General features: G+C 51.6%; 1 protein-coding gene across 3 annotated transcripts; it reads left to right on the plus strand.

Moving 5' to 3' along the window:
* Nucleotides 1-998: 998 nt before the first annotated feature.
* Ctbp1 (C-terminal binding protein 1) lies at nt 999-26,019 on the plus strand. 3 transcript variants are annotated; one of them, XM_038335235.1, is made up of 10 exons: nt 999-1,209; nt 6,482-6,674; nt 9,015-9,169; nt 13,889-14,033; nt 16,059-16,265; nt 22,669-22,883; nt 23,242-23,372; nt 24,010-24,137; nt 24,504-24,621; nt 25,054-26,019. In XM_038335235.1, the coding sequence occupies exons 2-10, from the start codon at nt 6,668-6,670 to the stop codon at nt 25,238-25,240; spliced, it is 1,293 nt and encodes a 430-aa protein (XP_038191163.1). In that variant the 5' UTR covers nt 999-1,209; nt 6,482-6,667; the 3' UTR covers nt 25,241-26,019. The 3 variants fall into 3 exon arrangements, with proteins under 3 accessions (XP_038191163.1, XP_038191146.1, XP_038191156.1); XM_038335218.1 differs by lacking the exon at nt 6,482-6,674; XM_038335228.1 differs by lacking the exon at nt 6,482-6,674 and having other exon boundaries at nt 25,057-26,019.
* Nucleotides 26,020-26,305: the final 286 nt, after the last annotated feature.

The raw sequence follows: 26,305 nt of genomic DNA on the forward strand, positions 1-26,305 counted from the left end.
AAGGGGTTTTAAACAAGCCCTGATACAATCCCTCACAGTGATGGGGGCGATGTGGTGGCCCTGGTCGTACTGGGCAAGAAAAAGGAAAATTTGGGCAGGCTGAGAAGAGATGGGAGGTGCCAGGCTGCCATGGAGTTGCCATGCGAGGATGGAAGAACTGGGAGGAGCCCTGTGGCCGGGAGTCACCTGCTGCCTAAGAAAAGTGGAGTAGGTGAGGCAGTCCGGGATGGGGGTGGGGCTCTGGGGAGGTGTGTGTCTGTTGACCTTCCCCCGGCCCTTAGTCTATTTAGGAAGTACCGTAGCAGGTTTGGAACTCCACCTGTTAGATCCTTTTCTCCATCCATGTCTGTTAAGGGATCGAATTTGTTCTGTAAACAGACTCCCAGACCCTTGTCATCCGCCACTGGATCTGCCCACCTTTCTCAAAGATCTGATTTTCAAAACACGTAGGTAACAAGATGGACTTCAGCACCCTCCAGTTTGTGATTTCTTTTCTTTTTTTCTTTTTTTTGAACAGCTAAGTGGTATCACTTGCCACGCCTGCCTGACAGTCCCAGCAAGAGCTAGCCTCCTATCCAGATCACCTTCCCCGGCTAGGGCGCTGTCCAGCTCCTGGGTCCGCGGCCCTAGCTCCAGCCTTACTCAGGCCGGATGCGTCCCTCCCGCTGTCCACTTGAGGCCGCGGCGACCAGCCCGGTAGCGCCCCACGCGGATGGGCTGCTCCACCACGCGGGCTCAGGCCCGGGTCACCGCGCCAAGGAGTGGCAGAGGCGCAGTCCCGGGTACGCGCTAGGGAGGGGAGGCCCGGGGCGGGAACAGCTGGGGGCGTGCCCAGGAAGGGGATCCAGCCTGGGAGGGGCGTGAGGGGTGGGGGCGAGCGCCGGGCCGGCGGGCAGCGCGGCCCCTGAGCCGCCCGCGTACGTCCAGCGCGCCGCCTAGCCGGCAAACAGCAGACCAACCGAGGCCCCGCCCGCGCGCGCGCGCCGCGTGTCCCCGCCCGCTCGTCGGTCGGAGCGCGGCTGGCGGCGCGGTGGCGGCTCGGCACGGCGGCAGCCGGGCGCAGGCGGCCGGGCGGAGCAGCAGACTGCGCCGAAGCCGCCCCAGGCGCAGGGCTCACGGCGGCGGAGAACGCCGGACTCATCGGGGCCCGCGGCCACCCGCGCCTTTCAATGGGCAGCTCGCACTTGCTCAACAAGGGCCTGCCGCTCGGTAAGGCCGCGCGCGCGCATTTCCGGCTGCGGGCGGGGGGCGGGGGCGGGGCGGCCGGGCGCGCGCGGCGCTGGCTTTGTGTGCGAGTGCGCGTGCGCGCTCGGTGAGCGCGCCGGGAGGGGGAATGGGGGGGCCCGGTGTGGCCACGGGGAGGGGCGCATGCGCGAACTTCTACACTTGAGTGCGCCTCCTTATAGTCCCCTGCCCGCCCGCGACCCATGCAGGTGACAAAGGGGCCTGTGGTGCTACGACCCAGGCTGTGACCGAGCTGGACCTGCCTTCCTGGCTCGCGGCCCCGTTGGCTCCTTTCCGTGAACACCCGGCTGGCACCGAGGTGTTCCCGGAGTGACGAGCCTGCGGATCCCCCTTGGGCCTCGGATTGGCTGATCCGGGAGCGGGCAGTTATCTAGAGATGGGACTGAGGGAACATGGGTGGCATACATGCCCATCACGGCTCTAGGTGATCTAGTGATGCTCAGCTTGGCCCCTGGCCTTGGACCATATAAGTTTTTTATTCATTTGTGAAAGTCCTTAAACCACAGGGGTTCTGCCGGTGGAGGGCAGTCCTTGGTGGTGCTCGCTGGCCGCGCAGCCTGGCGCACGCGCAGTGGGGCCGACCCCACCTTCGGGCGGGGCGGCCCAGAGGTTGCGGAGCCCAGAGGAGCTGTTGCCCACCATCCAAGAACCCCATGGTATCCCTCTTTTTGGCTCTTCTACCTTACTAATGAAAGGGCCTGGACCCATCTCTGCCCTCACAAGGACACTGCCTTCTTCCTCATAGCCTGAAACACAGTAGAGGAAGAATCCTTGCAGTGTGTGCTGCCAGCAGGAAATACGGAACTGTGGGCAGGAGGGAGGCGCCCTGTGGTGGCCTACTGCACCTCTTATCAGACAAGGCCAAGTCACAGATCCTATGGGCCTGTTTCAGGGTGTGACAGGGTAAGGGCCTCCAGGCCCTGCCCTCCATCCTGGGCTGGTGGTGGGTACTCCTCCCCCAAGACTGCACCATTTCAGAGCTGTCACTCCCTGGAGGTGTGCGGGCGTGTGTGTGTGTGTGTGTGTGTGTGTGTGTGTGTGTGTGTGTGTGTGTGTGTTTGTGGAAAACTGTTCTGCACCCAAAATCAGTGTCGTAGGCCAGAATTTCCTGTGGGTGGGGAGGGCAGGCCTAGCCCATTGCCTTCCAGAAATCAGGAAGACAGCCTTCATCCTGGTCTTGCCTGTCAAACCTTTTCTGGCCCAGGGCCTTGACCCTTGTCCTGATGAGTTTGGGATTGGCCAAGACAAATTTACCTCCTAGGAAGGAAAAGGGACGTTTAGTTGGTATTCAGAAAGGTGGGCCTTATGAGCCAGGGTGTCAGCAAGGTGACACCGAGCGGTTTTCCCCCAGGTAGTATGTGTGTCCTCACTGTTTCTGCTCTGTCATTTCCAGAATCAGAGTGCGTGTGCCCATTAGGAACAGGAGTGTGCAGGATGCCACCCAGTGTAGTTGGCATGCAGGGCCTCAGGCCCACTGCCTGAGAGTGGGGCCAACATCTTTGAGTCCTGGGGCAACATGATCTTTGGAAAATTGATGTCTGTGGACATGACTATGAGCCCTGACTCATGTGTGATCTCTCTGCGTTTCATCTGCAACATGGGGTAACAGCTGTGGGATGTGCCAAGTTCAGGGTAGTGTGGGGTGATACTGTTCTCCGGAACTGTGTGTTTCCTTGTCTTACTATTTAGGCTGGCAGCTGTGGTTTGAGGCTGCCCTTCCTCTGCTCTGGAGCTTGGTCAGGCATGGTCCTGCTGTGTGTCAGCTGGTATCCACAGATGTTTTAGGGCACCGTGCCATGCTAGTTGTACGTAATGTGGACTGGAGGACTTGGTGCGGCCTCAGTGATTCCCTGTTCTTGCTCTGACCTTTTACCTCTCTTCTGTCACCTGTGGCCTGTAGTTGGGTTTCAGCTGTGTGCTTTAGCCTCTCTCCAGATGGTCCCCAGGCTCAGAGAGGTCTAGTGTCCCCCCAGGGCTTCAGGTAGGATCAGGTCTCTGGCCCCCAGTCTTTCAACAGCCCACTGTTCCCTCCTGCCTTTTGAACTAGAGTGGTGCATACCCTGCAGTGTAACCTGGCAAGAGGCTTCTGAGAACATTCATCTACAGAAGTAGGTACTGCTGAGGACCTTCTTGGGGCAGAACCGACCATGTTACCTGGTGGCCCTGTGGTTCCTTGGCATGGCGTGTGAAGTGGAAATGTTCTGAGTCTCTGCTCCATGGCAGTACCTTTACACTAGTTTTCATCCTGCTGGTGGCAGGAAAGGACTTGGCCTGCATGGTGCTGGGCAGGGTGGCCTGCCTCCAGGCCCTGGGATGTAAGCTGCTGCATAAGAGAAGTAGCAGCGTATGTTGGGTTGGTTCTGTGTCCAGCATGCCACTTGAAAGTCTACCAGCACTAGTGTCTGCGTTTGTATCCTCACAGTCCTGCGGGGTAGACATGCGCAGCCTCTGGAGTCTTTGAGCAGTCCTGCGGCAGCTGCAGCACCTTCTCCCTCAGGCGCTGAGGGCCATGGCCACAGACACGCACCGTCCTTCCAGAGCCCTTCTGTGGACTGTGGGGTGGCACCTTCAGAATACATGATCATTTCCTATAAAGTTTTATAGTGTGGCCCCTTGTTAGCCTTGCCTGACTTAACAGCTGTGAGGTCCTTGGTCTTTTCATGACCTCTAGTTAGCATCAGACCTGTGTTCTATAGGCAGTGTAGGAGCTTGAAGGATTTTAGAGACAGGGCTGCACTGCCTGCGTGACTCAAGAAAAAAAAATCTACCAGGCTTGGAGTGATATTGTATGGGCCAGGGGTGTGGGTTTTATAGCCCACAGGAAGGCATAGATAGTGGGGACCCAGAAAGATCTCTACCCCTCCCTAGGCATTGCCGTCCCTTCTGTTAGTTCTGTATGGCTGTGGTGCTCTTCCTGCCACTGTCTCCAGTGGAGATGCACACAGGGCTGCTTTGTCCAGAGCCAAGTCTCCAGCAGAGCCTTCTTTAGGTCTCATGACTTCTGTGTCCTCTACAAAGCCAGACCTCCCTACAGCACTGGAAAGATAAGAAGGGCACGGAGGGAGGCAGCCCCTAATAATCTGGAACATCACACACGGCCCATGCTCTTCCAGTGAGGAAGTGTTCCCAACTGATTTTGAAATGGGCAGGTGTTCTCAGGGGTCAAGACCTGCAGTATCTGTTGTAACACACACAGGCAGACAGACACACAGACACACAAAATTGACCAATATTACTGAAAATGAATAATCTTGGTGGCAAATCCATGCCTCTTATCATGGTTTCTATTCTGTGCCTCCCTGATGTGTGGTGTAAGTCACAGCTGGCTGTGAGCACTCCTCTCTCTCATGGTCACCTTCCCTCTGGCCATCCCATTGTCCTGCTGTGCTTTGCCCTTGCCTTCGGCAGTGCCTGCCTTACTCCATGTTGCTCTTACTTTTCAGCTCTGTTCTTGCCAGACAGTAGGCACTTCCAGCGTCTGCCTCCACCTGATCTGAGTGGCCAGGCTCTGGCCTCTGGCCTCCAGAATTGGGTAGGGACCAGCCCATAGGACAGCTTTGTTCCCAGAGAGGGCTGCTTGGGAGTAGAGCTGGCCTTGTTCCCCAGAAGAATCTGCCTAGAGGTAGGAGGAGACTCCGCCTCCGCCGCCACACCCCACCCCCCACCCCAGTTGCTGCAGAATCCCTTCCCAGAGTACCTTTATAGAGGATGGGTGTGCTGGGTGGTGGTGGCACATGCCTTTAATTCCAGCACTTGGGAGGCAGAGGCAGGCGGGTCTCGGTGAGTTCGAGTCCAGCCTGGTCTACAAGAGCTAGTTCCAGGACAGATAGGGCTGTTACACAGAGAAATCCTGTCCGGGGGAGGGGGAGCAGAGAGGATGGGGTGGCTGAAGGATAGAGGGATCTGATCCTATTTGAGAAGTGCTAGCCATCCCAGGAGGATTTTTGTTGGTTAGTTCTTTGAGACATGGTCCCTGAGCCCCCATGGCTCAGATGGCTGTTGCTTTTGCTATTGCAGATGACAGTGGCTCTTGCAAGGGACAAACATTCCTTGCTACAAATCTGTCAGAGCTCCCAGCATTATGACTTCAGGTCCTTTGCTTCTGCAGCGGCATCTTAGCGCCCTCTACTGGGAAAGTCTATCATGGCACCGACTAAGGGAAGGATTGGGCCTGTGGCAGGTGCCTGGCACTGGCAGGACTGTGACTCAAGGGCATTGTTGCTGCTTTACTGACTGGTTCTGCATTGTCTGTGCTTCTCCTTGAGGCTGGGCTCTTCTGGAAGCCAGCACCAGTGCTGGGCACAGGTGCTGGGAACTCACCGAGAGAGCTGGGGAAAAAGTTTGTGAGCCTTCTGGAAGGAGCTATTCCCCAATACACTGGGTGCTGGGTTCTGAAGCCCCAACCTGCCTTGGATTGTGGCCACGTGTGGCCTTTCTGGATGAGCTTCCAGAGTCTGGGCTGACAAGTGCTCTTGTCTCTTGTGATGTTGAAGGGTGTCAAGGCCAGGCTCTATTCTAGCCAGCCTGATGTCCATCTAAACTGAGGGTTGGTCCCTGTGTGGATGCTAGGGACAGGGACCAGGGCTTTGGCTGCTTAGTGACACACTTCAGAGGTTGGGCTTTTGTGCTCACCTGGAATACCCTAAGTTTCTGGGCTACAGGCCTGCCATTATGTGTTTGGGTGTCATGGCCTACATTTCCAGAGCATCTGGGCAGCACTTGCAGCTGAACCATTCCTGGTGCAGGGATACTTTGAGCAGGGACATACAGGAAGTTGGGTAGAGTGCTAGAAAGCCAGCACCTAGCAAGCTTGCCTGAAAGCCTTGTTAAAAGATACATGTTGGGACATGGTTAGAACAGCCTTGAATGTTAGGAAATGTAAACATGAAGGAGAGCTTCCCAGGAAAGCTGGTAGGCCCCTTTCTGCAGTTTCAAGGCCCTATACCTGATGCTGGCTGCTTTTACCTCCCACTGTGGAGAATGGGCTGAGCAGAAGTCTTTTGGGGCAGCCAACTGCAGAGCTGTTCCTAGGTCCACATAGATGACTTGGGGGCTTGCCCCAGCCTGGAATCACAAACTCAGAGTGAGAGCCTTGCTGTCCAGTTGGTCTTCTGCATCTGCAGCTGCACAGGGCTAAGGATGTAGCACACAGCTTCACTCCATGGAGCTTCCTGGAGTCTGAGTTTTAGCTGGCCGTTGATGGCATTTTAACTTGTCTCTTGTGTTTGATTTTTAGTAAGACTTTGAACCCGACGCAGGCTTCAGTGGCTGCTGTGGAGCAGAAGCCTGAGAGCTTTGGTTGGAGACAATAAGACGTGGGATGAGGCTCCGTGACAGAACGCGGTTCGGCCTGGGGATTCTGAAGACAAAAAGCTTTGGACAGGCGAATTCATGGTCGTGGAAACCCCGCCCCAATTAAGCAATGTCAGGTTGGTAGGGGTTGCCAAGTGAAGCCATCTCTGCAAAGGAACTACAGGAGGGACATGGGCTGCACTGTCAGAAGCTAGGCAGGCTGACCTATGGCTGAGGACTATGGATGCCTGAAGAACGTGCTTGGTGTTTGCAGACTGCCTTGGTCAGTGTCCTCAGCTGCTGTGCTAGGGGCTGGCTTCTGTCAGAAAGTGTCCTGAGGGTAAGGAAGTGGGTGCTGAAGCCAGGTCTTCCCTGAAGGAGCTTGAGGGTCGATTCTGAGGTTGTGCATGTCCCAATGCAGACCTGAGATCCTGGGGTAGGCTCAGCAGGGGTTTCTTGTCTTTTCTGTCTTATGTCTGGGAAAGGCTCTTAAGTGAGTTCAGCCCTGGACTAGTGTTCCTGTGTAGCAGGGGTCCAGTTACTAGATCTGTCTGCTTCCTAGATGGGTTTGTCTGGGAGGACCCTCGCTGGAGCAGCTCTGTGGATGAAGAGGAGGTACTGGTGACAAGCCCACTGGGTTTTAGAGGGCTTGGTCTTTTGTCCTCCCAAATAAATCTTTGGGTATCATACCCATCTTTTAGACCCAAGTCTAGCCACACCCACATCTATAGGTCCTCCCTAAGGAGTTGTTTATAGGGTGAAAGAGTAGAGTTTCCATCAGCTGAGCAGGTCCTCAATGAGGTATAGACTTCCTCGACAGTAGGTTCAGGCTGTGTTCTGAGGATTTGCTTTGTAGCCTCAGAGGATTTGTGGACATGGGCATTGCTCACCATATTCTTACAGAATGTGGTGTTCAAGCTGGGGGATGATGTTTATCAATACTTCTCAAATAGCAGTGAGTCCATCACCTCTACAGAAAGTAATACTTTCATGTGAGAAAAGCCATTTGCAATCCAAGTTGAAGGACAAGTGGATTGTTGCTGTTTGTCCGCCTCTGCTGTCTGGTGACGGGTAGCTAAGGATGTGATCCATAGGAGTCAAGGAAGGGAGTATGCAAATGCCAAGCCTGTGACCTTGCAGACCCCACCTTGAAGTCTGGGTCCATCAAGTCTCGGCACCTTTACTTTTACTGCTTATGAAGTCATGGAGAGGCATAGCTGTGTCTTTTTTGTAGGCACCAGGGAAGGGCTGTGTACAGCAATACCTCTGTTCCACAGCTGGAGCCCTTGGGCTTAATGTTGTCTAGAAGGTCAGTAAGACCGGTGCCACAGCCCAGGTATCCAGTTCTGGGCCTGGAAACACTCGAGTGATTGTCCACCAGCCCTGCTGTACATGGATGTGACAGTCCCTAGGACATTGCATTTCTGTGACTTGGGCTCTCTGGGGCAAGTCATTGGCACTGGCAGTTTGGGGCAGCCTCTGCACCTGGAGGCAAGAAGAGTAACTGTGAACTCCATAGGCTGCTGCTCGCCAGCAGCTGTTCAGGACTGCCTCTGTGTGGTGACATATTTCTTGTCCTCCACCCCCGACTGTGCCTTCTCCATGGTCCATTCTCCTGGCCAGCTCTTTTGGAGGCCCTGGGGCCAGACAAGGCCCTGCCTGGTGCTGCGTGCTACTGTGGAGCTACCTTTGGTCACCATGAGGTGTCTGGTGCCCTGCCCAAGGTGGCCAGGCAGTACCTGGGACTACTGTTTCGGCTGTGTACCTGTGAAGCCCCTGGAACTGCACTTGGCCCCAAGTGGGGTCTAGTCTAGGGTGTTGTGTTGGGAGCAAGCTGATGCCGTATCTGTGAAGGTTTTGGTGTAACTAGGAAACAAACTCAGGGCCTTACACCCACTGGGCCAGTGCCCTTCTGAGTTGCACTCCAGGCCTAGGGTTCTTTCTCACTTTGATCTGAGAGGTGGGTTCTACAAGGGGGTAGCCTTTTCTTACTGTCACAGATTTTTGGCCTTTGAAATCTATCACTAGGAATGATATCAGGTCGGGTCACATGCTAAAATCACTGTGGTTTCTCTCTGGGGTTCTGGGTAGTCACAGATAGTGACTTTAAGCAACAAAAAGTGACCAGGCTCTTTCCTGAATCCCATCCTTTTGTGACCTGCACATTTCTGTATTAACAGGATAGCCTGTGGCTCCCAGTTCTCTTGTTTCCCACAGCCCCACTAGGGTCTGCAAGGATCTCAGGTCGTGTGCTCTTGAGGGGTTGATGGTCTGAGTCCACTCAGTCATCAGTGAGCTATCACAATCTCCATTTCCTTCTTCACAGTATTAATTTGCATTTTACAAAGTCCCATGTAACCAGATGCTGAGTACAGCAAGTTCTCAGGGCTGATCTCTTCAGCTCTAGTGGGTAGCACAGTCCTCAGGTACAGACTAGAGCTGCTGAGGGCATTAAGTGGTCTGCTCCTTTCTTGCAGGCGTCCGACCTCCCATCATGAACGGGCCCATGCACCCCCGGCCCTTGGTGGCGCTGCTGGATGGCCGGGACTGCACAGTGGAGATGCCTATCCTGAAGGATGTGGCCACAGTAGCCTTCTGTGATGCACAGTCTACACAGGAGATCCATGAGAAGGTAGGATCATAAATTGGCCAAGTTTCATGGGGAAGTAGGGAGTGCTCCAGAGCATGGGCCTTGCAACTTCAGGCTGCAGTCTGAGTCAGCACACAACACTCGTCATGCTCCTGGGCCTCAGGCCACACTAGGTCTAAATACCACCTAGTCTTGTGTGACCTGTCACTGTGCCTGGCCTTGTCAGACTGTAGAGATGGGCTTACTCTGTATTTTCTTGGTTTCTTACATCATAGCCAGTTCAATAGAAGAAGTGGAACTATGGGCTTCTGCCAGTGATTATGCTGGATGCTACCTGCAATACAGAAGGTCACAATATCTTCATCCACAGTACCTGCCTAGAGCTTGTCAAGTGTTAGTAGCTCTAAGCAGCTTCTGTGATTGATGTTTGCTTACTTCTGTTGAGTTCCTCTGTTTCCTGGAGTATGCTCACCTGGTTTCTGCTTGTGTCCTACCCAAGTCAGACTTCACACTGGAGACAGCTTGAAAGCATTCTTTACAGCAAACCTAAAAAGCCTTCAGGGGTAGAACCAATCAGGGATTTTGCCATGAGGGACCTGGCATCTGCTCTTGTAGATGGTCTGGTTGACTAGCCTGGAGATTTGTTCCCTTGGGAGAAGAGTGGTGAGCTCTGCTCTTAGTGGCACCATGGCCTCGAAAGGTGGGCCTGTTGGCCCATTGCAGATATTGTCTCAGACCCAGAGGGCAGTGACACCCATATCTGAACGAACCTTCACTTAGCTTAGTACCCAGCCTTGTAAGCCTGCCAGGCATGGCATTAGCATACACTGGACCTACAGCCCTGCTCCTCAGTGGCTACAGAGTCATCTGGGACAGTCCTTCCAGCCTAGCCTCAGTGTGTGTCTGTAGTCTTTGGGAACTTGTCACTTCCACACAGATACTCAGATACAAGGAGGCAAGGCTGAGAGCTTCTCACCAGCAGGAGCCTTAGTCTGACTGTGGGGTGGGCTGCCTTCAGCCAAGAGATAGTGCCATAGTGAGGGTCTTGCAGTAGGTATGGGGGAGCAATAGAAAACACAGAGGGCATAATAGTAGGCAGGAAGAGATCAGAAGACCTGATTCTGATGTGTTGTGAGGATAGTGGGGAATGAGAGGAGAATGGAGCAAGGAGTGGGCAGGTTAACAGAACCTAGAACTCAGAGGGAAGGAGCGAGGAGTGGGCAGGTTAACAGAACCTAGAACTCAGAGGGAAGGAGCGAGGAGTGGGCAGGTTAACAGAACCTAGAACTCAGAAGGAAGGAGCGAGGAGTGGGAAGGTTAACAGAACCTAGAACTCAGAAGGAACTAGATGCCAAAGCTGGGGACACAATGGTGGAAGATTTCCCCCGAACAGTAGGAAGTAGTATGTCAGTGAGCACAACCCTGGCAGTAATAGCGCACTCTGTATTGTTACACAACCTTTCATTGTTCTACCAGCCATGCTTGGGCTTAGTCCTCACAGACATGACATCGTTCTCGCTGTCATCTCTACCTGAAGGTATGGCAGCTTGTTCACAGTCGTTCAAACTGGGCAGCCACCCAGTGCCCTTTGGTGATACGGCTGTGCAGATTGTATCCTACCCCAGATCCTTCCTGGCTCAGGAACGGGATGACCCACAGGCACACAGCACCTTGGGCGCATATCACTGAGGGAAGTCACCTTCCCTCTTCCTGCTGGCTGGAAACTGGATATGATGGCTGAAGCCTTGGGTAGGTACCGTGTACCATAAGAGGGAAGCCATATACTGGGAATGACACAGTCACAAGACAGGGATCATGTGCCCAAATGACTATGAAGATGTAACCAAACATATGGGACACCTGTCTCTAGGTGTGGAGAGGAAGTAACTGTCTTATGTATCCTTGCTACGTGGGAATTTCCGCCTTTCAGAACAAGCAGTCCTCACAACTGGCTGTGTGTCACTGTCTACATTGCAGATGAGAATGTTACACTAGCAAGGAAGAACATGATGAAAACTTCCCAGAGACCCTGGCTCTTCTGCCATGGACCCAGGAGGATTCTGAGAGGGGCTAGGAGACGCCCACTAGGTGTGGGAGGAATTTCAGAACACCCCTGGCTGGGTGCTGTACAACTTCTCAGCCAAATGACCTTCAGCCCAGGGCTGCATGTACCGAGGGAGAACCCAGGGACACTGCTCCCAGCATGTGCTGAGTGAGGACTTAGAGCAGCAGGAAGTCCCCACTGGAGATGGGAGAATGACACTTCATGACTCATGGGTGCAGAACATCCCAGGCCAGAGGACGGCCCCTTACAATTAAGATGTTTAAGAAACAAGTGGGCAGAAGTGTCTCCTGTGGCCAACAGGCTGCTAATGCACTGACCTTGGGCTCGTGTTGCGGACACACCTGGAACCAGGACAAAGGTTGAGAGGAGGGGGTTTCACTGTGTGCAGGAGTCCATTGCCATGGGTCAACAGGTCCCCCTTTGAGAGTATGCTGAGATTCTGGGACCCGTTGTTAGTGCCTTGATGGGACAAAGCAGAAGACCCAGGAATGGGTGTGGCCTTCAGGTATATGGACAAAATGCTGGTAAACCAGTTACAGGCTGGGATGGTGTTCCGGTTGGATGGCAGCTGTTGGAAGAGCGGAGGAGTTTTTTTTTCTTACACATAGAAGACATACTGCTTTAGAAAGGAGTCTGTGGGCATGCTCAAATGACTCAGAGGAAAGTAAACTGTGGGAAAATTTCAGTGAGGTCAAGTGGGCACTGCCCTTTGTACCCTGGCCCTAGGGTACATGTAAGACCTTCAGGCCTTCCCAGTCAGCAGGAAAAGGAAATCTTTGCAGAAAGCTGGTCAGAGAAGAACTGCTTATATAAACCACTTCAGCAAGCCTCTCTGTGGCCCCCTGAAAACCCACAATTCACCACCAGGTGGCCGGGTGATCAATCACTGGCACAGTAGAAAGCCTGGATACCACTTCCCTCTGTGGAGAAGAACAGCTGCAAAGCTACCTGGTGCCTGTGGAGTTGGATAGTGTGCAGAGGTTTCAGCCAGTGTCTGCTCTGCCTGTGTGTGACTTACGTCAGCAGAAAAATGTCAGGCATGATGGTGAGGTGGGAGGAGCTACAGTGTCACATGGTAGCTGTTTTGTGCACACCAGGCGATAAAACCATCCAGTGTTTTCTCAGAGGGAGGTTAGCACAGAGAGCCCAGTGTTACCCTGACCACGAAACCTCACTGCGGTTGGAGCGTGAGCTCCATTCAGAACATGCTACCACTGGTACACTCATGACCCGTTTGCGTCAGTCACTCAACCTATGCTATGCCTGTCATGAACATCTAGGGCCCATGTCATTCCCAGTCTGGTAGGGAGGACACCAAGTACCCTAGAATCAGATCACTAACGTGGTCACACAGCTGGTGGATGGGGACATGTGAGTGGCTGCTTGCAGAGAGTACTCTTGGAGACAGGCCTAGCGGCAGCCTTCAACAAACTTCCCTGGAAACACTGAAGGGAGTATAGGAGAGGGACGGGGTTGGGGGTAGATCTGTGGCCTACAGAACAGCTGTTGGTGGTGACTGGGGCTGTAGAACTGTCTGGTTCGCCCACTACCTAGCAAGCCCACTCCTAGTATGCTTTTGTTCTGCAGCCAAGTAACTTCAAGATGACAAACAAACAAACAAAAAAACCCCAAACAAACAAAAGAAAAAAACATGAAAAAAAATAGAGAAACATAGGTAGATTGTACCCAGGAAGGGAAGTTTAAGCACAAGCGGTGGATGGACAGTAGGCTGTGGTTTATTTGTAGAAAGCTCAGTGGTGACATGAGGAAGTCCGTTGACAGTTGGACAACAGGGTCTAGAGTCTCAGAAGACCCTCCACTTGTAGGAAATTAACTCAAGGAAACAAGCACACTGGCTTCTGGAAGACAGACAGTGCACTGAAAGGTCAGATGCTTTGATTTCGCCCTTCTCTGTTGGCACATTTGCAGTACATTGAAAACATGCTTTTGAAAGACATTACTCTCACAGTTAAGTGCTAAGGGTAAGAAACCAGTTGGCTGTCTACATACACACATGTTGACATACAACATAGGCCTGCAGGCTATGGTTCTGTTCTGTCCACAGCCAACCCTTTTCAAACATAGTGAGGGACCCATGTTAAATCTGTCCCTAACTACAGACTCATTCTGATACTACCCTGAGATCTGTCACTTTTGCTCTGTACTGCTATACCTGCCATGGGCCTCAGCAAGCAATCATTTGTATGGGGTTGGTCCCCATGTCCCCCAGCCTCACCTGTTCTACCCAGCTGTCCAGTCCTTCCTGTCCTCATGATTGTCCATCTGAAGTCCATATGGACTCCCCTAAATCTCCTCACTCCTTGTGCTGTCAGCTGCCTATTCCCCATTCACTCTTTCCCACTTGGGCTCTCCATGACTCTCCACTGGCAAATGAGTACCCAATTTTTTCCACACACGTCTAAGTAGTGTATGTGACCCTGATTCCCTCAAAACTAAGGGCATCCATCAGTTCTGGCCCTTGGACACTACCCACAGCCTCTGCTGAGGCTCTACTGTATCATGCTGCTGTCTGAGACAATTGAGAGAACACAACTGCCCCTGCATTGTGCTCCCGGTGTCTTCCCTTGTTCCCCTGCCTCCCATGCCTCTCATTTGGAGGCTGGCTGCTCAGCCTTTTTGGGTACATTTGGTGGGCCCTAGGAGCTTAGTAAGCAGCCTGTTTTCCCTCAATGCAGGTACTGAATGAGGCTGTGGGCGCCCTGATGTACCACACCATCACACTGACCAGAGAAGATCTGGAGAAATTCAAAGCTCTCAGAATCATCGTCCGAATTGGCAGCGGGTTTGACAACATTGACATCAAGTCAGCTGGGGATCTAGGTAGGAGCGCTGAAGTCCCCGTTTCCATTGACCAAGATGTCTCACTTAACCTCAGGCTCTATTGGGCAATCAGTAGAGCCGGGACTGCTCCTTGAATTGAAGGTGATTTGGGCTGTGGGTAGTGCAGGTTGTGGTGGGCAGCACAGGATGTGGCTGCGACTCCCTGTGCTGTCACCAGCCTACCAGGCCCTAGGGACTGGGTTGAAACAGGGCCAGTCAGGGAGCTCATTGCTGTCTTCTAAGAAAGCAGAAAATGGAATGTGTGCTGAAACCATGCATGTATACACATGAAGCAACGTGTGTTCAAAGTGGACACTTGTGCACAAGTCTATTATATTGAAACAGCATAACCATACTTTGCCATTCTAGAGTAGCCTGTGTTCTGTGCTAGTGGCCCACTGTCAAAGCAAGGCTGCCCTCTACAGTGTGCTATTGACATCATTCTGCTGCTCTGCCCCTTATGACTGCAGAGGGAGGGAGCTAACCTGCCTGAGAACCACAGGGCAACTGAGGATTGCAGTAGTGGGTGGGAAAGTCAGTCTTGTTCTGTTGGCTCATGTTGCCCTGGAAAGCCACAGGGGACAAAACCTTGGTGACTGGTCTGCCCCTCCCTGGACAAGGTCCCACCATAGTTCCTAGAATTCACAGGCTCCTCTTTTCAGCTAGGGATGGCCTAGTGCTGGGCCAAGTTTGGTTCCTTTAGACCCAGCTGTGGAAAGTGGGGCAGGTCTTACCATCTACCTTCTTGGGGGATCAGTTTTGTTTCTGAATCTCAAGGCTACATGCTATTGTTCCCTGTATCCTTGTTTTATTTCAAGGGAGTCATTTCTGGAGGGTGCATGGGTCCTGTCTTGATTCCTCTTTGTGGTGTCAGATACCTTTAATTTTTAAGATAGTTTCCAAAACAATCCTGTCCTCACACTTCAGTGGAAAGTATGGGCAGAAGCATCCTGCTGGGATGGGAAGTAGAGTTGGAACTAAGGCCACTGTGGAGGATCAGCTCATGGCTGGGACGATGGGGCCCTCCTCTGGGGACAAGGGCTAAGGGCAGCCCAAGGCAGCATAGACCATCAGTTTAGTGCCTGGAATGGGCCCTTGGGTAAATTGGGAGACCATGGCTAGGGGAGAGAAAGCTCCATCTGACTTGTTCCCAGGACAGTAAGAATCGTGGAGCCATGTAGTCAGGGCATGCTTGGCCTGAGAAGCCCCAGGGAACTGGAAGATTGATTCGTGTAGTGTGAATAAGGAGGGGCCAGCCAGCCCCGGGATGTACCTTGGCTCTAGCCCTTTGCTAGTAGAGCCATGGCTGCTCAGGAATGTTGTGTGTCCCGTGATCCAGATGGGGAAGAATTGGGCATTAGTAGCATTGGCTTTTTTTCAACCACCTGCCTGCCCAGATAACTGAGTCTGGAAGTGATCAGGACAGCATTTGCCTGCCCCCTGTCCTGTTTGCTTAGTAGCTGCCACATCAGTGTTCTGCAAGAGTGGGTATAGGTGGAGACTGCTCGTTCATTTCCAGCTGCCCAGACCCAAAATAATTACACAGAAACTGTATTAATTACAACACTACTTGGACAATAGCTAAGGCTTCTTATTAACTAACTCTTAAATCTTAAATTAACCCATTTCTATTATTTTATATTTTACCAGGAGGGTTGTGGTTTACCGGTAAGGTTCAGCGGCGTCAGTCTTCTTTGGCAGCTACATGGCATTCCCCTTACTCTGCTTTCTTTCTCCCAACATTCAGTTTGGTTTTCCTGCCTAGCACTATTCTGCCATGCCACAGGCCAAATCAGCTTCTTTATTAACCAGTGATAATAAAACATTGACAACATGCAGAGGGGGATCCTATACGTCATGTGGGACAGCCCAATGACATGTAGTCTCCTAGGTGGTTGTGGGGCATGTTTTCTGACATGTTACTACCGAAGCACCACCCTAAGGGTATGCTGTGACAGCAGCACCTCTGACTGTGGATGACAGGAGGCTGTGGGCCTGGAACATGTGCCTTCACATATCTTGTAGGCATCGCAGTGTGCAATGTGCCTGCAGCATCTGTGGAAGAGACAGCAGACTCCACCCTGTGCCACATCCTGAACCTGTACCGACGAACTACCTGGCTGCACCAAGCACTTCGGGAAGGCACTCGGGTCCAGAGTGTAGAGCAGATTCGAGAGGTGGCTTCAGGAGCTGCCAGGATCCGTGGAGAGACCTTGGGCATCATTGGACTAGGTGCGTGGCCACTGTGACTCAGCACAAATCGTCTTTGCCCATCTGCCACCCTCCTACTCCATAAAGACCCTTGACTTGCTGGCTGTGTTGAGGGCATAGGATAATTAGTCCTAGGCAGGGCTAGAGTCTTTCACAGGTGTCTCCTCACCTCCATGGAGGTCATGTAAGAGCACAAGTGAACATCACGCATTGGTGATAACATGTGCCACATGTGGATCAAACAGACATGGTGTACACATGGGCACAGATATGTGCATACTCTATACAAGCACGGTTACATACACACTCATTCCCCGCAGCTCTGGAGTAGCCTGTTTCTGCCCTGCTAAGATAGTAGTTGGTTCCTATGCTCACCTGGCTTGTTTTCACAGCCGTCACCTTTTTGTGGGTATCTGACTGTTATGTGTACTACAGAGATGGCAAAGTAAGTTGTGCTAGAATGTCACCTTTGAGAGCTCTCTTGTCACCCTTGCCTACCCTTGGTTGACTCTGGCTGCGCTGTACTCCTGCCTCAACCCTGCTGCCAGCAGCAAGAGATGGGAAGTGTGTGTAGGTCACCTCAGTTACAGGAAGAGGCGGGCCTGGGATATGGTTGTTGGTGTCCTAATGGACATGCACAGCAGGGCTATTTGGTGCTCTATAACCCTGTATGCCACAACCGTCCCCATCCAGTGTATAGGACAAGATAGCACCTCCTACCTCAGGGTCCTAGCACCAAGATGTGTTGAAAGATGGAGGAAAGATAAGCATGGGGGGAGTGAGGGGGTGAAGGGTGTCACTGTGCAGGTCTGGGTTGTCAGGGCAACCTCACCCTCAGATCTTGTCCTCCAGCAGTCTGTTTGGGCTTTCCTTATTAGAGTGGCTCTGCCTCTGCTTTTGTCACTCGTGTTTGGGACTGAGCCATGTGTCCCTTTTGTACCCTGTTTGTCCAGTGTATCACATGGCTGCCACTGACTACCTACTGGCCTACACTGCTGTCCTCTCTGCTGTGTCAGGTTGTCCCCTGTAGCCAGCCCAGAGCTCCCTAGAGCTCAGGATACATGGATGGTAACATGTATCCCATGTGGATGATGTAGATGACAGAGACAGAGCTATACATGTGAGCATACTTGTGTATGAGTGTACAGTCTACACAAGCAAGGAGGGTGAATTTTGTCCCCTCTGGGTTCAACAAGGGCTCCTGAGTTTTTGCACCCTCTACCTTAAGGACCTCCTATTTGTATGTAATTGCTGTCTACCCACTACAGACCAGGTCTGAGGCTAGCTTCCACGCACTGTGGCCTCCCTCTGGAAGGGAGATGGGTATGTGCCCCTAGTGAACCTGTATCTCTGTTCTTCTCTTCTTCAACCTGTTGAGGCTACCTCTGTGTGGAATATGGTGGTGAGTTCTTGGCTCATCAGTGAGGGTGCACAGGCAATGTGGGCTGTAACTTTTGCTTTTTTTAAAAAAATATTTATTTATTTTATTATGTATACAATATTCTGTCTGTGTGTTTGCCTGCAGGCCAGAAGAGGGCACCAGACCTCATTACAGATGGTTGTGAGCCATCATGTGGTTGCTGGGAATTGAACTCAGGACCTTTGGAAGAGCAGTCAGCTCTCTTAACCTCTGAGCCATCTCTCCAGCCCCCTAACTTTTGCTTTTATATTGAACATGCCAACTACGTTCCCATGGCTGTTGGCCTCTCCATCCATAGGCTTCTGCCTCCCTCCTTCTTGTCCTCTTATAACTGAAACAAACTTTGCTCCTTTCACAGAGTATGGAACGTATTTCGGTGTGGGACAGCCCTGTACTGTTTCCAGCTAGCCCTTCCTGCCTGCTGTCTCTGCGCTCCATCTGGCACAGCTTGCTAGGTTCATCAGTCCAGCTGAAATGAACCCACAGGGCAGGGGCCCTGGGTCTGTGCTCCTTCGCTTCTGCACACGTCTGTCCTGCTCAGGAACTCTTACTGTTGAGCAGGATTCTGTTGATCAGTTTAGACCTGTCTCTTTGTGCATGGGACTCTTTTCTTTGATTTAACCAGAAGTGAAGTGACTTTATAGAGCTGGCAAAAGGCCACCACGGCATTCTTCAAGCAGGTGTGTGGATTTGGCACTTCTCAGCTGGCTAATTGGAGTTTTGAACTTTACTGACACTAATGTCAGCACTAGTGCTGCCCTAGTGTTTTTATGTGCACCTCTCCGACAGCTAACGTGTCTGAGTGCCTTTCTTGCCAGAATGCCTGTCTGTTAGAGAACCTTTTGCCTGTGTTCTGAAGTATGGTGCCTGTCGTGGTCTCTTTGTCTTGGTGTGGATCTACAAGATTCCATCTATGTTCTGTCTCAGGGCCTCGTCAGACAAGTATATTGACACCCGGTTGCCCACTTAGTATCTGTGATGAGGACAGATTCTGGTTTTGAAGAAATCAGTTTATTACTTGTAAGTTGTCTCCTGTGTGTCTTAAGTAGTCTCTGTCTGCTTCAGCTTTTCGCCAAAAGAAAAGCATGAGGATTCTGCTTTCTAGAAGCTTCATAGTTTGGATTTTACAGGTGTCAGACCACCTGGATCATACACTTTGCTTAGAGCTGAGTATACTATGCCAGAAACATAGGCAAATATGTTTGTGTCTTTCCACGATAACAATAAATTCTCAGGGCCCAGTGGTTTTAGTGGCAACAATTTGCTACAAAATTCTCCCTCCATAATCTGGCTAAGGTGAATACAGGGTTTTTTTGTTTGTTTGGTTTTTGTTTTTTGAGACAGTGTTTCTTTGTGTAGCCCTGGCTGTTCTGTAACTCACTTTGTAGATCAGGCTGGTCTTGAACTCACTGAAATGTGCCTGCCTCTGTCCCCTGAGTGCTGGGATTAAAGTCATGTGGCACAACTGCCCAGCTTGTCACTCTTTTTTTTTATTTATTTTACATACCAACCAGTTTCCCCTCCCTCCTCACTTCCTGTCCCCTCCCCTTTTCCATCTACCCCTGTCCCCATTTGCTCCTCCTCCATCTCTATTCAGAAAGGAACAAGATTCCCATGGGCTTGCACAAAGCATGGCACATCAAGTTGAGGCAGGACCAAGACTGTCCCTGTGGGTCGAGGTGGGGCCAGGTAATCTAGCATGGGAAACAGGTTACCAAAAACCAGCTAAGCACCAGGAGAGATCCTGCTCTCACTGTGAGAAGCCTTACTGAGAGACCAAACTACACAACTATCACACACATGCAGAGGGCCTATGTCAGTTTCACGCAGGCTCCCCGACTGTTGGTCCAGCTGGACTCACTCAGTCTTAGAAGTAGAAGCTCTCAGCAAGGACAGCCTACATCTCCTGGCAGTTTGCTCCTGGTGTTTTTCTTTGGCTTCCTTCACTCTTTTGGCTAAAAGCTTTGCACATTCTTCAGTTTCCTCCTTGTTTTTCTTAGTGAGCTGTTTTTTTTTTTTTTTTTTTTTTTTTAAAGCCGTGTGTTGGTGTTTGTATTGCAGGACACATGGAGTAACAAGATGCTGAGTCTTGGGGGCTTTGGTCCTGAGCTACTTCTTTGTTTTGTTGCTCTCTAAAAATATTATGGCAGATGTCTTAGTCACTTTTCTATTGCTGTGACAAAACACCATGACCAAGGCAACTTGTAAGATGAAGTCATGAAGTCTTTAATTTGAAGGCTCATGGTTTTAGAAGGTTGCCTTCATGATCATTATGGTAAGGAACATGGTAACAGGCAGGCAGATGTAGTGCTAGAGAAGTAGCTGAGAGCTTACATTTGATCCATAAGCACAAGGCAGAGAGAGAGAGAGAGAGAGAGAGAGAGAGAGAGAGAGAGAGAGAGAGAGAGAGAGAGAGAAACGAGAGAACACAGCCAGGTATGAGCATGATAGCTGGGAGTGGTGTGGACTTTTGAAATCTCAAAGCCCCACCTTCAGTGATATACCTCCTCCAACAAGGCCACACCTCCTAATCCTTCCCAAACAGTTCTACCAGCTAGGGACCAAACATTCAAATACATGAGCCTTTGGGAGCCATCATTCAAACCACCATAGCAGATCTCATCTTCTTTAGAGAGAGTGAAAAGTTTTGGATTTTAGCTCTTTTGGTTCCTAACTTCCAAGTAGTATCTGTCAGTTCAGAAATACTCTCCTCTCCTCCCCTTCCCCTTCCCCTCCCCTCCCCTCCCCTCTCTCTTTTTTACAATAATCAAGTTGAGAGTGCTCCACTTGGCATCCACAGTGTATCCTTGAACAAAGTTGTGTTTCCTCTTTCCAATTCTCTTTACTCTATAACAGTGTCCCTTACTCAATAGCAGGCACACACTGCTGTGGGTCAAGAGACCTTACTTTTTGGCGAAACCTTGTTTGTCATGCATTTCTTTTCTTTTCCTTTTTTTGGTGATGGTGTTGCAAAACAGTGTTTCTCTGTGTTGTTCTGGCTGTCCAGGAACTTGCTCTGTAGACCAGGTTGACCCTGAACTCACAGAGGTCTGCCTGCCTCTGCCTCCCAAATGCCAGGACTAAAGGCGTGCACCACCACACCTAGCTGTCTCATTCACTTCTGATAGTTCTTCTTTAGAATCAGCTCACTGGTTTGCATTTTGTTTAGTCCTTGAGTGTTTTGGGACACTGGTCTCTGAAAATCACACACATGTCCTCAAGACATACATCATCCTATTATTTCATGTTTTGATTTCTCTTAGCAGCATTCTGTAGTGATCAATACATAACATTTGCACAGAGCTTGTTCACCTTGTTAATGTACTTCCCCCATGTTGGTGGTGATAGAACCTAGGCATTACCCCTCTGACCAGGTGTTTGGTATGACTACTGTTATAATTTATGTGTTCCCATTCCCTGTGGTGTTCAGAAACACACTTGGTCTTTGCACTTCCCAGAATTCTGGTTTGCAGGTTCTCCGGGCATTTCCCAGCACCCTGCTCTCTCCTCTAGCGTGTTTCACTTGCTCCCACTCTTTGTTCTTGTCCTTTTGGCATTAGTGATGACCAGTGCTTTATAGGCTAGACCACAGTGGGGTAGAGCTCCATCCTTTATTGTGGTCTCTTATGGTTATCTGGCCTGTTAATGTTACCATACAGCTTTCTCTGACTAAATGTTGATATGGCACATCTTTTCTCCTGCTTTCCCAAACTTGACTGTGCCTTTTGTTCTTTAAAAGGCTTTTTTAAAATTCAGTTTCCCTTCTGCTTTAATTAGGGTCATTTCTGTTGGCCATTGTTCTGTCTTTGGTGTCAGACCTTGTGATGGGCTCTTTACTGCAGGTACAGCTTTTCCAGCTCAAAATGTGTGTCCAGGTCTTTTGTAGAGGACAGTTTCTCTGCTGGAGTTCATTGTCCTCTCAAATTTATCACATGTGCCTATGACACATGTTCTCAGCAGTGATCAGAAGTCCTTCAGCTAATCCCACCATCTGGGTTGTCTGTGGATCTGCTTGTTTTTCTTTTATTCTAATTTCTGTGGTACTCTTTAAAATTGTGCCCATGTCCTGCCAGTATGCCTGACTCCTCAGCTCTTTTCCTGTCCGGTATTGATGGATGCTGCAGGAGAGACTATGTTCCTAGCGTTCTCCTACTAGCCGCCTGTGATGTCTGTGCTCCCTCTGTATCCAGCATCAGTTGATGTGTGGATATGTGGAGCTGTCTGCATACCATGACCCTTAGGCAGTGGCTCCCATTCCAGAGCCAGGCCTGCCTCAGAGGGCATAAGGTGTAGATCTGCAGAGTTGTGCCAGAAAGGTGGCAGATGTACTGTGTGCATTGTACCCTCTTTATTGCTACGTTCTTGTTTTTTTTTTTCCCCTTCAAGATTTATTTCTATTATTTTTTTTTTTGTGTGTGTGTGTGTGTGTGTGTGTGTGTGTGTGTGTAGAGGGTATGTTCATGTGAGTGCAGGTGCCTACAGAGGCCAGAGGTTGGAGTTAAAGGTGGTCCTGAGCTTCCTGACATGGATGCTGAGAACAGAGCTCAGCTCCTCTGCAAGAGCAGCAGGCCCTCCTAACTGCTGAGCCATCCCCTCACTCCTGTGCTGCTAGAGTCAATGGTATATGAATCTCTAGGAGGAGTGTTGTCCAGAATGGTCCCCACATATACGGTTTGTGATCAGAATTGAGATTCCAAGGACATCTGATAAGTGAGCCAGTGACCAAGGGAGGGGACCAAGCTGATTATGTATTGGCTTTACAGAGCAGTGAGTAGAACTGATCAATGGCAGGCTGCTGGAGGGTGGCAGCTAGCTCCCACCCCTCAATTGTGGTGCCTCAGCACCTGGGAGCAGGTGCCTCGGCGGAGTATTTGTGATGGAGGCCTCAGGGATCTGGTAAAACTTTGGCAGACTGGCAAAGTCATGTTTGAGGCCCTTGAATCCCGGCTGTGAGGCAGCTTCAAGGCCTCAGGATGCATGTCTCACTTCATCTTGACTCTGTAGGTCGTGTGGGCCAGGCGGTGGCACTGCGGGCAAAGGCTTTTGGCTTCAATGTCCTCTTCTATGATCCATACCTATCCGATGGCATCGAGCGGGCCCTGGGGCTGCAGCGTGTGAGCACACTGCAGGACCTGCTCTTCCACAGTGACTGCGTGACCCTGCACTGCGGCCTCAATGAGCACAACCACCACCTCATCAATGACTTCACCGTCAAGCAGGTGCGCTGCTGCGGCATCCTCCACCCTCCTCCCTTCTCCTCCAGAGCGATGTTGTCCCTTCCTTACAGTGTGGCTCCCACTCTTCCCTCAGGATGTACCCCCCCCTTCCCCAGGAGGCAAGTGAACCTTTGCTCAAGACAGCAACAGCAGTTAGATACCTGGGTCTGTCTTATTCCATTGATACTCCAGGGTGTACCTGCTGGTGCCACTGCCCACCCTGGCCCAGAGTCTCTCCCAGAGCTGATCTGTAGTAGGCCAGTTCCAGGTGGGTGGGAAGTGAGATTTGCTGTGGGTATGCCACTCCGGTGAGAAGCTCCAATGTCAGCCACTCACATGGTCGTCCTGTCTGTCTTCTCAGATGAGACAAGGAGCCTTCCTGGTGAACACGGCCCGTGGTGGCCTGGTGGATGAGAAGGCTCTGGCCCAGGCCCTGAAGGAAGGGCGGATCCGTGGCGCAGCGCTGGACGTGCATGAATCAGAGCCCTTCAGGTGCCCTCTGAGCCCCAAGATGACTATGCCTCCCAGCCTGCTGACTAGCATTTGGAGTCTGTCCTTCAGCTCTGGCCTTTTGCTGGCTGGGTTTGGGGAGGGTTTACTCTCTGTTCTCAGGTGGGAACAAGAACCTCAAGATTCTATCTGACCTTGGCCACAGTTATGGGCTAGGCTTAGGACTTGACTTGTTTCTCAATTTGTCTCTTGATGTCTGTGATGGTCCCATAGTCACCAACCTCTGGAGACTATGGGGCCAGGGCTAGTTTGGCTTAGCATGTAGTCTTTAGTCCTGTTGGGGCAGACTTTCTGGGGCTCCAGCAGTTGACAAAGCCTATCTTGGGGGTAACCAATTGAGTGATTAGCCATTGGAAGAGCTAGCAGTGAGAGTCTGTGTCTGAGAGCCCACAGTCCTAGGGTTTGTTCTGCTGGGCAGGGCTGTGTAATACCCCAAGGCTTGGAAGACTCTCTACCCTTATTGCTAAGACCTTGGGGTAGGTTTGAGAGTCCTGCAGCTCCACGTTCACAGATGCCTGGGATCGGGTCAGGGGCCCTCAGATCTCAGGACTGGCTACCTTCTGCACCTCCCCAGACATGGGTGCTCAGACCTCTCTGACTGGGTATGTGCTGTCCTCAGCTTTAGCCAGGGACCCTTAAAGGATGCACCCAACCTCATCTGCACCCCTCATGCTGCATGGTACAGTGAGCAGGCGTCCATTGAGATGCGAGAGGAGGCAGCCCGGGAAATCCGGCGAGCCATTACAGGTGGGTGGCTTTGCTCTCAGACTGATAAGTCTGTTTTATGCCAGTTCAGGGGAGGTGGCACTTGGTTGTCTCTTACTGGGCATCCCTTGGGGTGAAGTTGGGTAGCACATGTATCATTTTCATGAATGAAGACCTGCCAGGCTGAGTGCTGTCAGCTGCTTGTGAGCAGAGGGCACATGTGCAAGGCTGGGTCTTCAAGTTAGGAGCTGAGTTTTTAGATGAACAGAGCCCTGTGGTGTTCACAGGGAGTAATCCAGGGCTCTGGGGAGAAGGGTGACTGAGTGCCTGCCTCCTGGCCTCTGCAGAGGCAGCAGTTTTAACCCACATTGCTGTCGTCTCTCTCCGGTGTACCTCCCAACCTCCCAGGCCGGATCCCAGATAGCTTGAAAAACTGTGTCAACAAGGACCACCTGACAGCTGCCACCCACTGGGCCAGCATGGACCCTGCTGTGGTGCACCCTGAACTCAATGGGGCTGCCTACAGGTGAGCAGGCAGGGGCAGAGGACAGCCTCCAGGACAGTGAGGCTTAAACCTGGACCTTGGCTGTAGCTAATGTGGGCTGTGATATGGCTGGGGATACCCTATGTAGGCCCCTGTGACTGGAGAGGATTGAGCTGGATGGTGCAGTCCACTTTCCTGAGCTTTTTGGAAGGATATCAAGAGGGTTGGCCTTAGGAACCTCCTAGATAGGAGTACTGGGCAGAACTATTGTTGGGGCAGAGAATAGCAAGGAGACAGGGAATGGGGCTTGGGAAAGACTTAATAAGTGAGAAGCCAGGTAGGGATACTGCCCAGCACTCACCAAGTGTTCACTGTTCCCAATCTTTCTGGACCTCAGGGGTCACTGATGCCCCATGCATGTGTGTAGCAGGTGGGGTGCTCCATAGATGACCTCACATGTCTGCCCTCTCCCAGCAGGTACCCTCCAGGTGTGGTGAGTGTGGCCCCTACTGGCATCCCAGCTGCTGTGGAAGGTATTGTTCCCAGCGCCATGTCCCTGTCCCACGGCCTGCCGCCCGTGGCCCACCCACCGCACGCTCCTTCTCCTGGCCAGACTGTCAAGCCTGAGGCGGATAGAGACCATACGAGTGACCAGTTGTAGCCTGTGAGGAGCTCTCCAACCTTGGCGCCTGGTGGAGGGCGCCGCGTGCCCTTGGACCCAAGTGTGCAGAGGTGGCATCCAGTGTGGGCCTTGGCGCTCCAGAGACTGACCCGGGCGTGCACCAGGCGGGGCAAGAGGAAGCACGTCCCCAAGTCGATTGTAGTTGTCCCGTCCTGTGGGCTGGCTCACTGTCCTGTGTCCTTTGCGTTCCTCGTTAAGCAAAAGAAGTTAGTAGCTAATTCTATCACGAATGTTCTTGTCTGTGTACAGTTTTTAGAACATTACAAAGGATTTGTTTGCTTAGCTGTCCACAAAAAGAAAACCTGAGGGAGCATTCAGCAAGTCAGTTTGAGATTATTTTTCCTTTTCTACGTTGGAACGTGCCCCGGAATGTGGCCGTCGGCACACTTCTCAGGACAATGAATCCTTCCCGTTTTTCTTTTTATGCCACACAGTGCATTGTTTTTCTACCTGCTTGTCTTATTTTTAGAATAATTTAGAAAAACAACAAAAGCTGTTTTTTCCTAATTTTGGCATGAACCCCTTTGTTCCAAATGAAGACGGCATCGCGAGTGGCTCAGAGGAGTATTTGCAGTGCCCAGTGTGCTCAGGACCATCTGTGTGTGTCCTGGGGGAGGCAGGGGTTATAGACCCTTGCCTGCGTGGTGCCGTCCTGCTGATGTGGTAGGCTAGCAATATTTTGGTTAAAATCATGTTTGTGACTGTAACCATTTGTATGAATTATTTTAAAGAAATAAAAACCCCAGAAAGAGCCAGCATGCCTGGTACCACTTTAGTGGCTTCATCTAGTGGGAGCACTGGCAGGTTCCTCTGGTCCTGCCTGTCATGACCTCCAGGGCCTGGCTTGGCTTCTGTGGAGCAGGCAGGCAGTCCTGGGGAGACCCAGAAGAGGGCAGCAGCAAGTTGGGCTGCAGTCCCCACTGTCTGCAGGGAGCAGAGGGCCCTGAGTTGGGGAGGCCACCCTAACTTACAGGGAGGACTGGGTGGGGACTGCACAGCTCTGACCACTTCTTCTGCCCAAGCTCCTGGGCCGGCAGCACTTGT

This window comes from Arvicola amphibius, chromosome 1, assembly GCF_903992535.2.
Source record: "Arvicola amphibius chromosome 1, mArvAmp1.2, whole genome shotgun sequence".
In the NCBI taxonomy this organism is placed as follows: Eukaryota; Metazoa; Chordata; class Mammalia; order Rodentia; family Cricetidae; genus Arvicola; species Arvicola amphibius.

Bases quoted from the DNA above. Each gene is read 5' to 3' on its own strand.
- Ctbp1 (XM_038335218.1), top strand. From the start codon at position 1,170: ATGGGCAGCTCGCACTTGCTCAACAAGGGCCTGCCGCTCG. The intron at 14,034-16,058 runs GTAGGAGCGCTG...CATATCTTGTAG, and splicing joins CAAGTCAGCTGGGGATCTAG to GCATCGCAGTGTGCAATGTG. The intron at 24,138-24,503 runs GTGGGTGGCTTT...CCAACCTCCCAG, and splicing joins AATCCGGCGAGCCATTACAG to GCCGGATCCCAGATAGCTTG.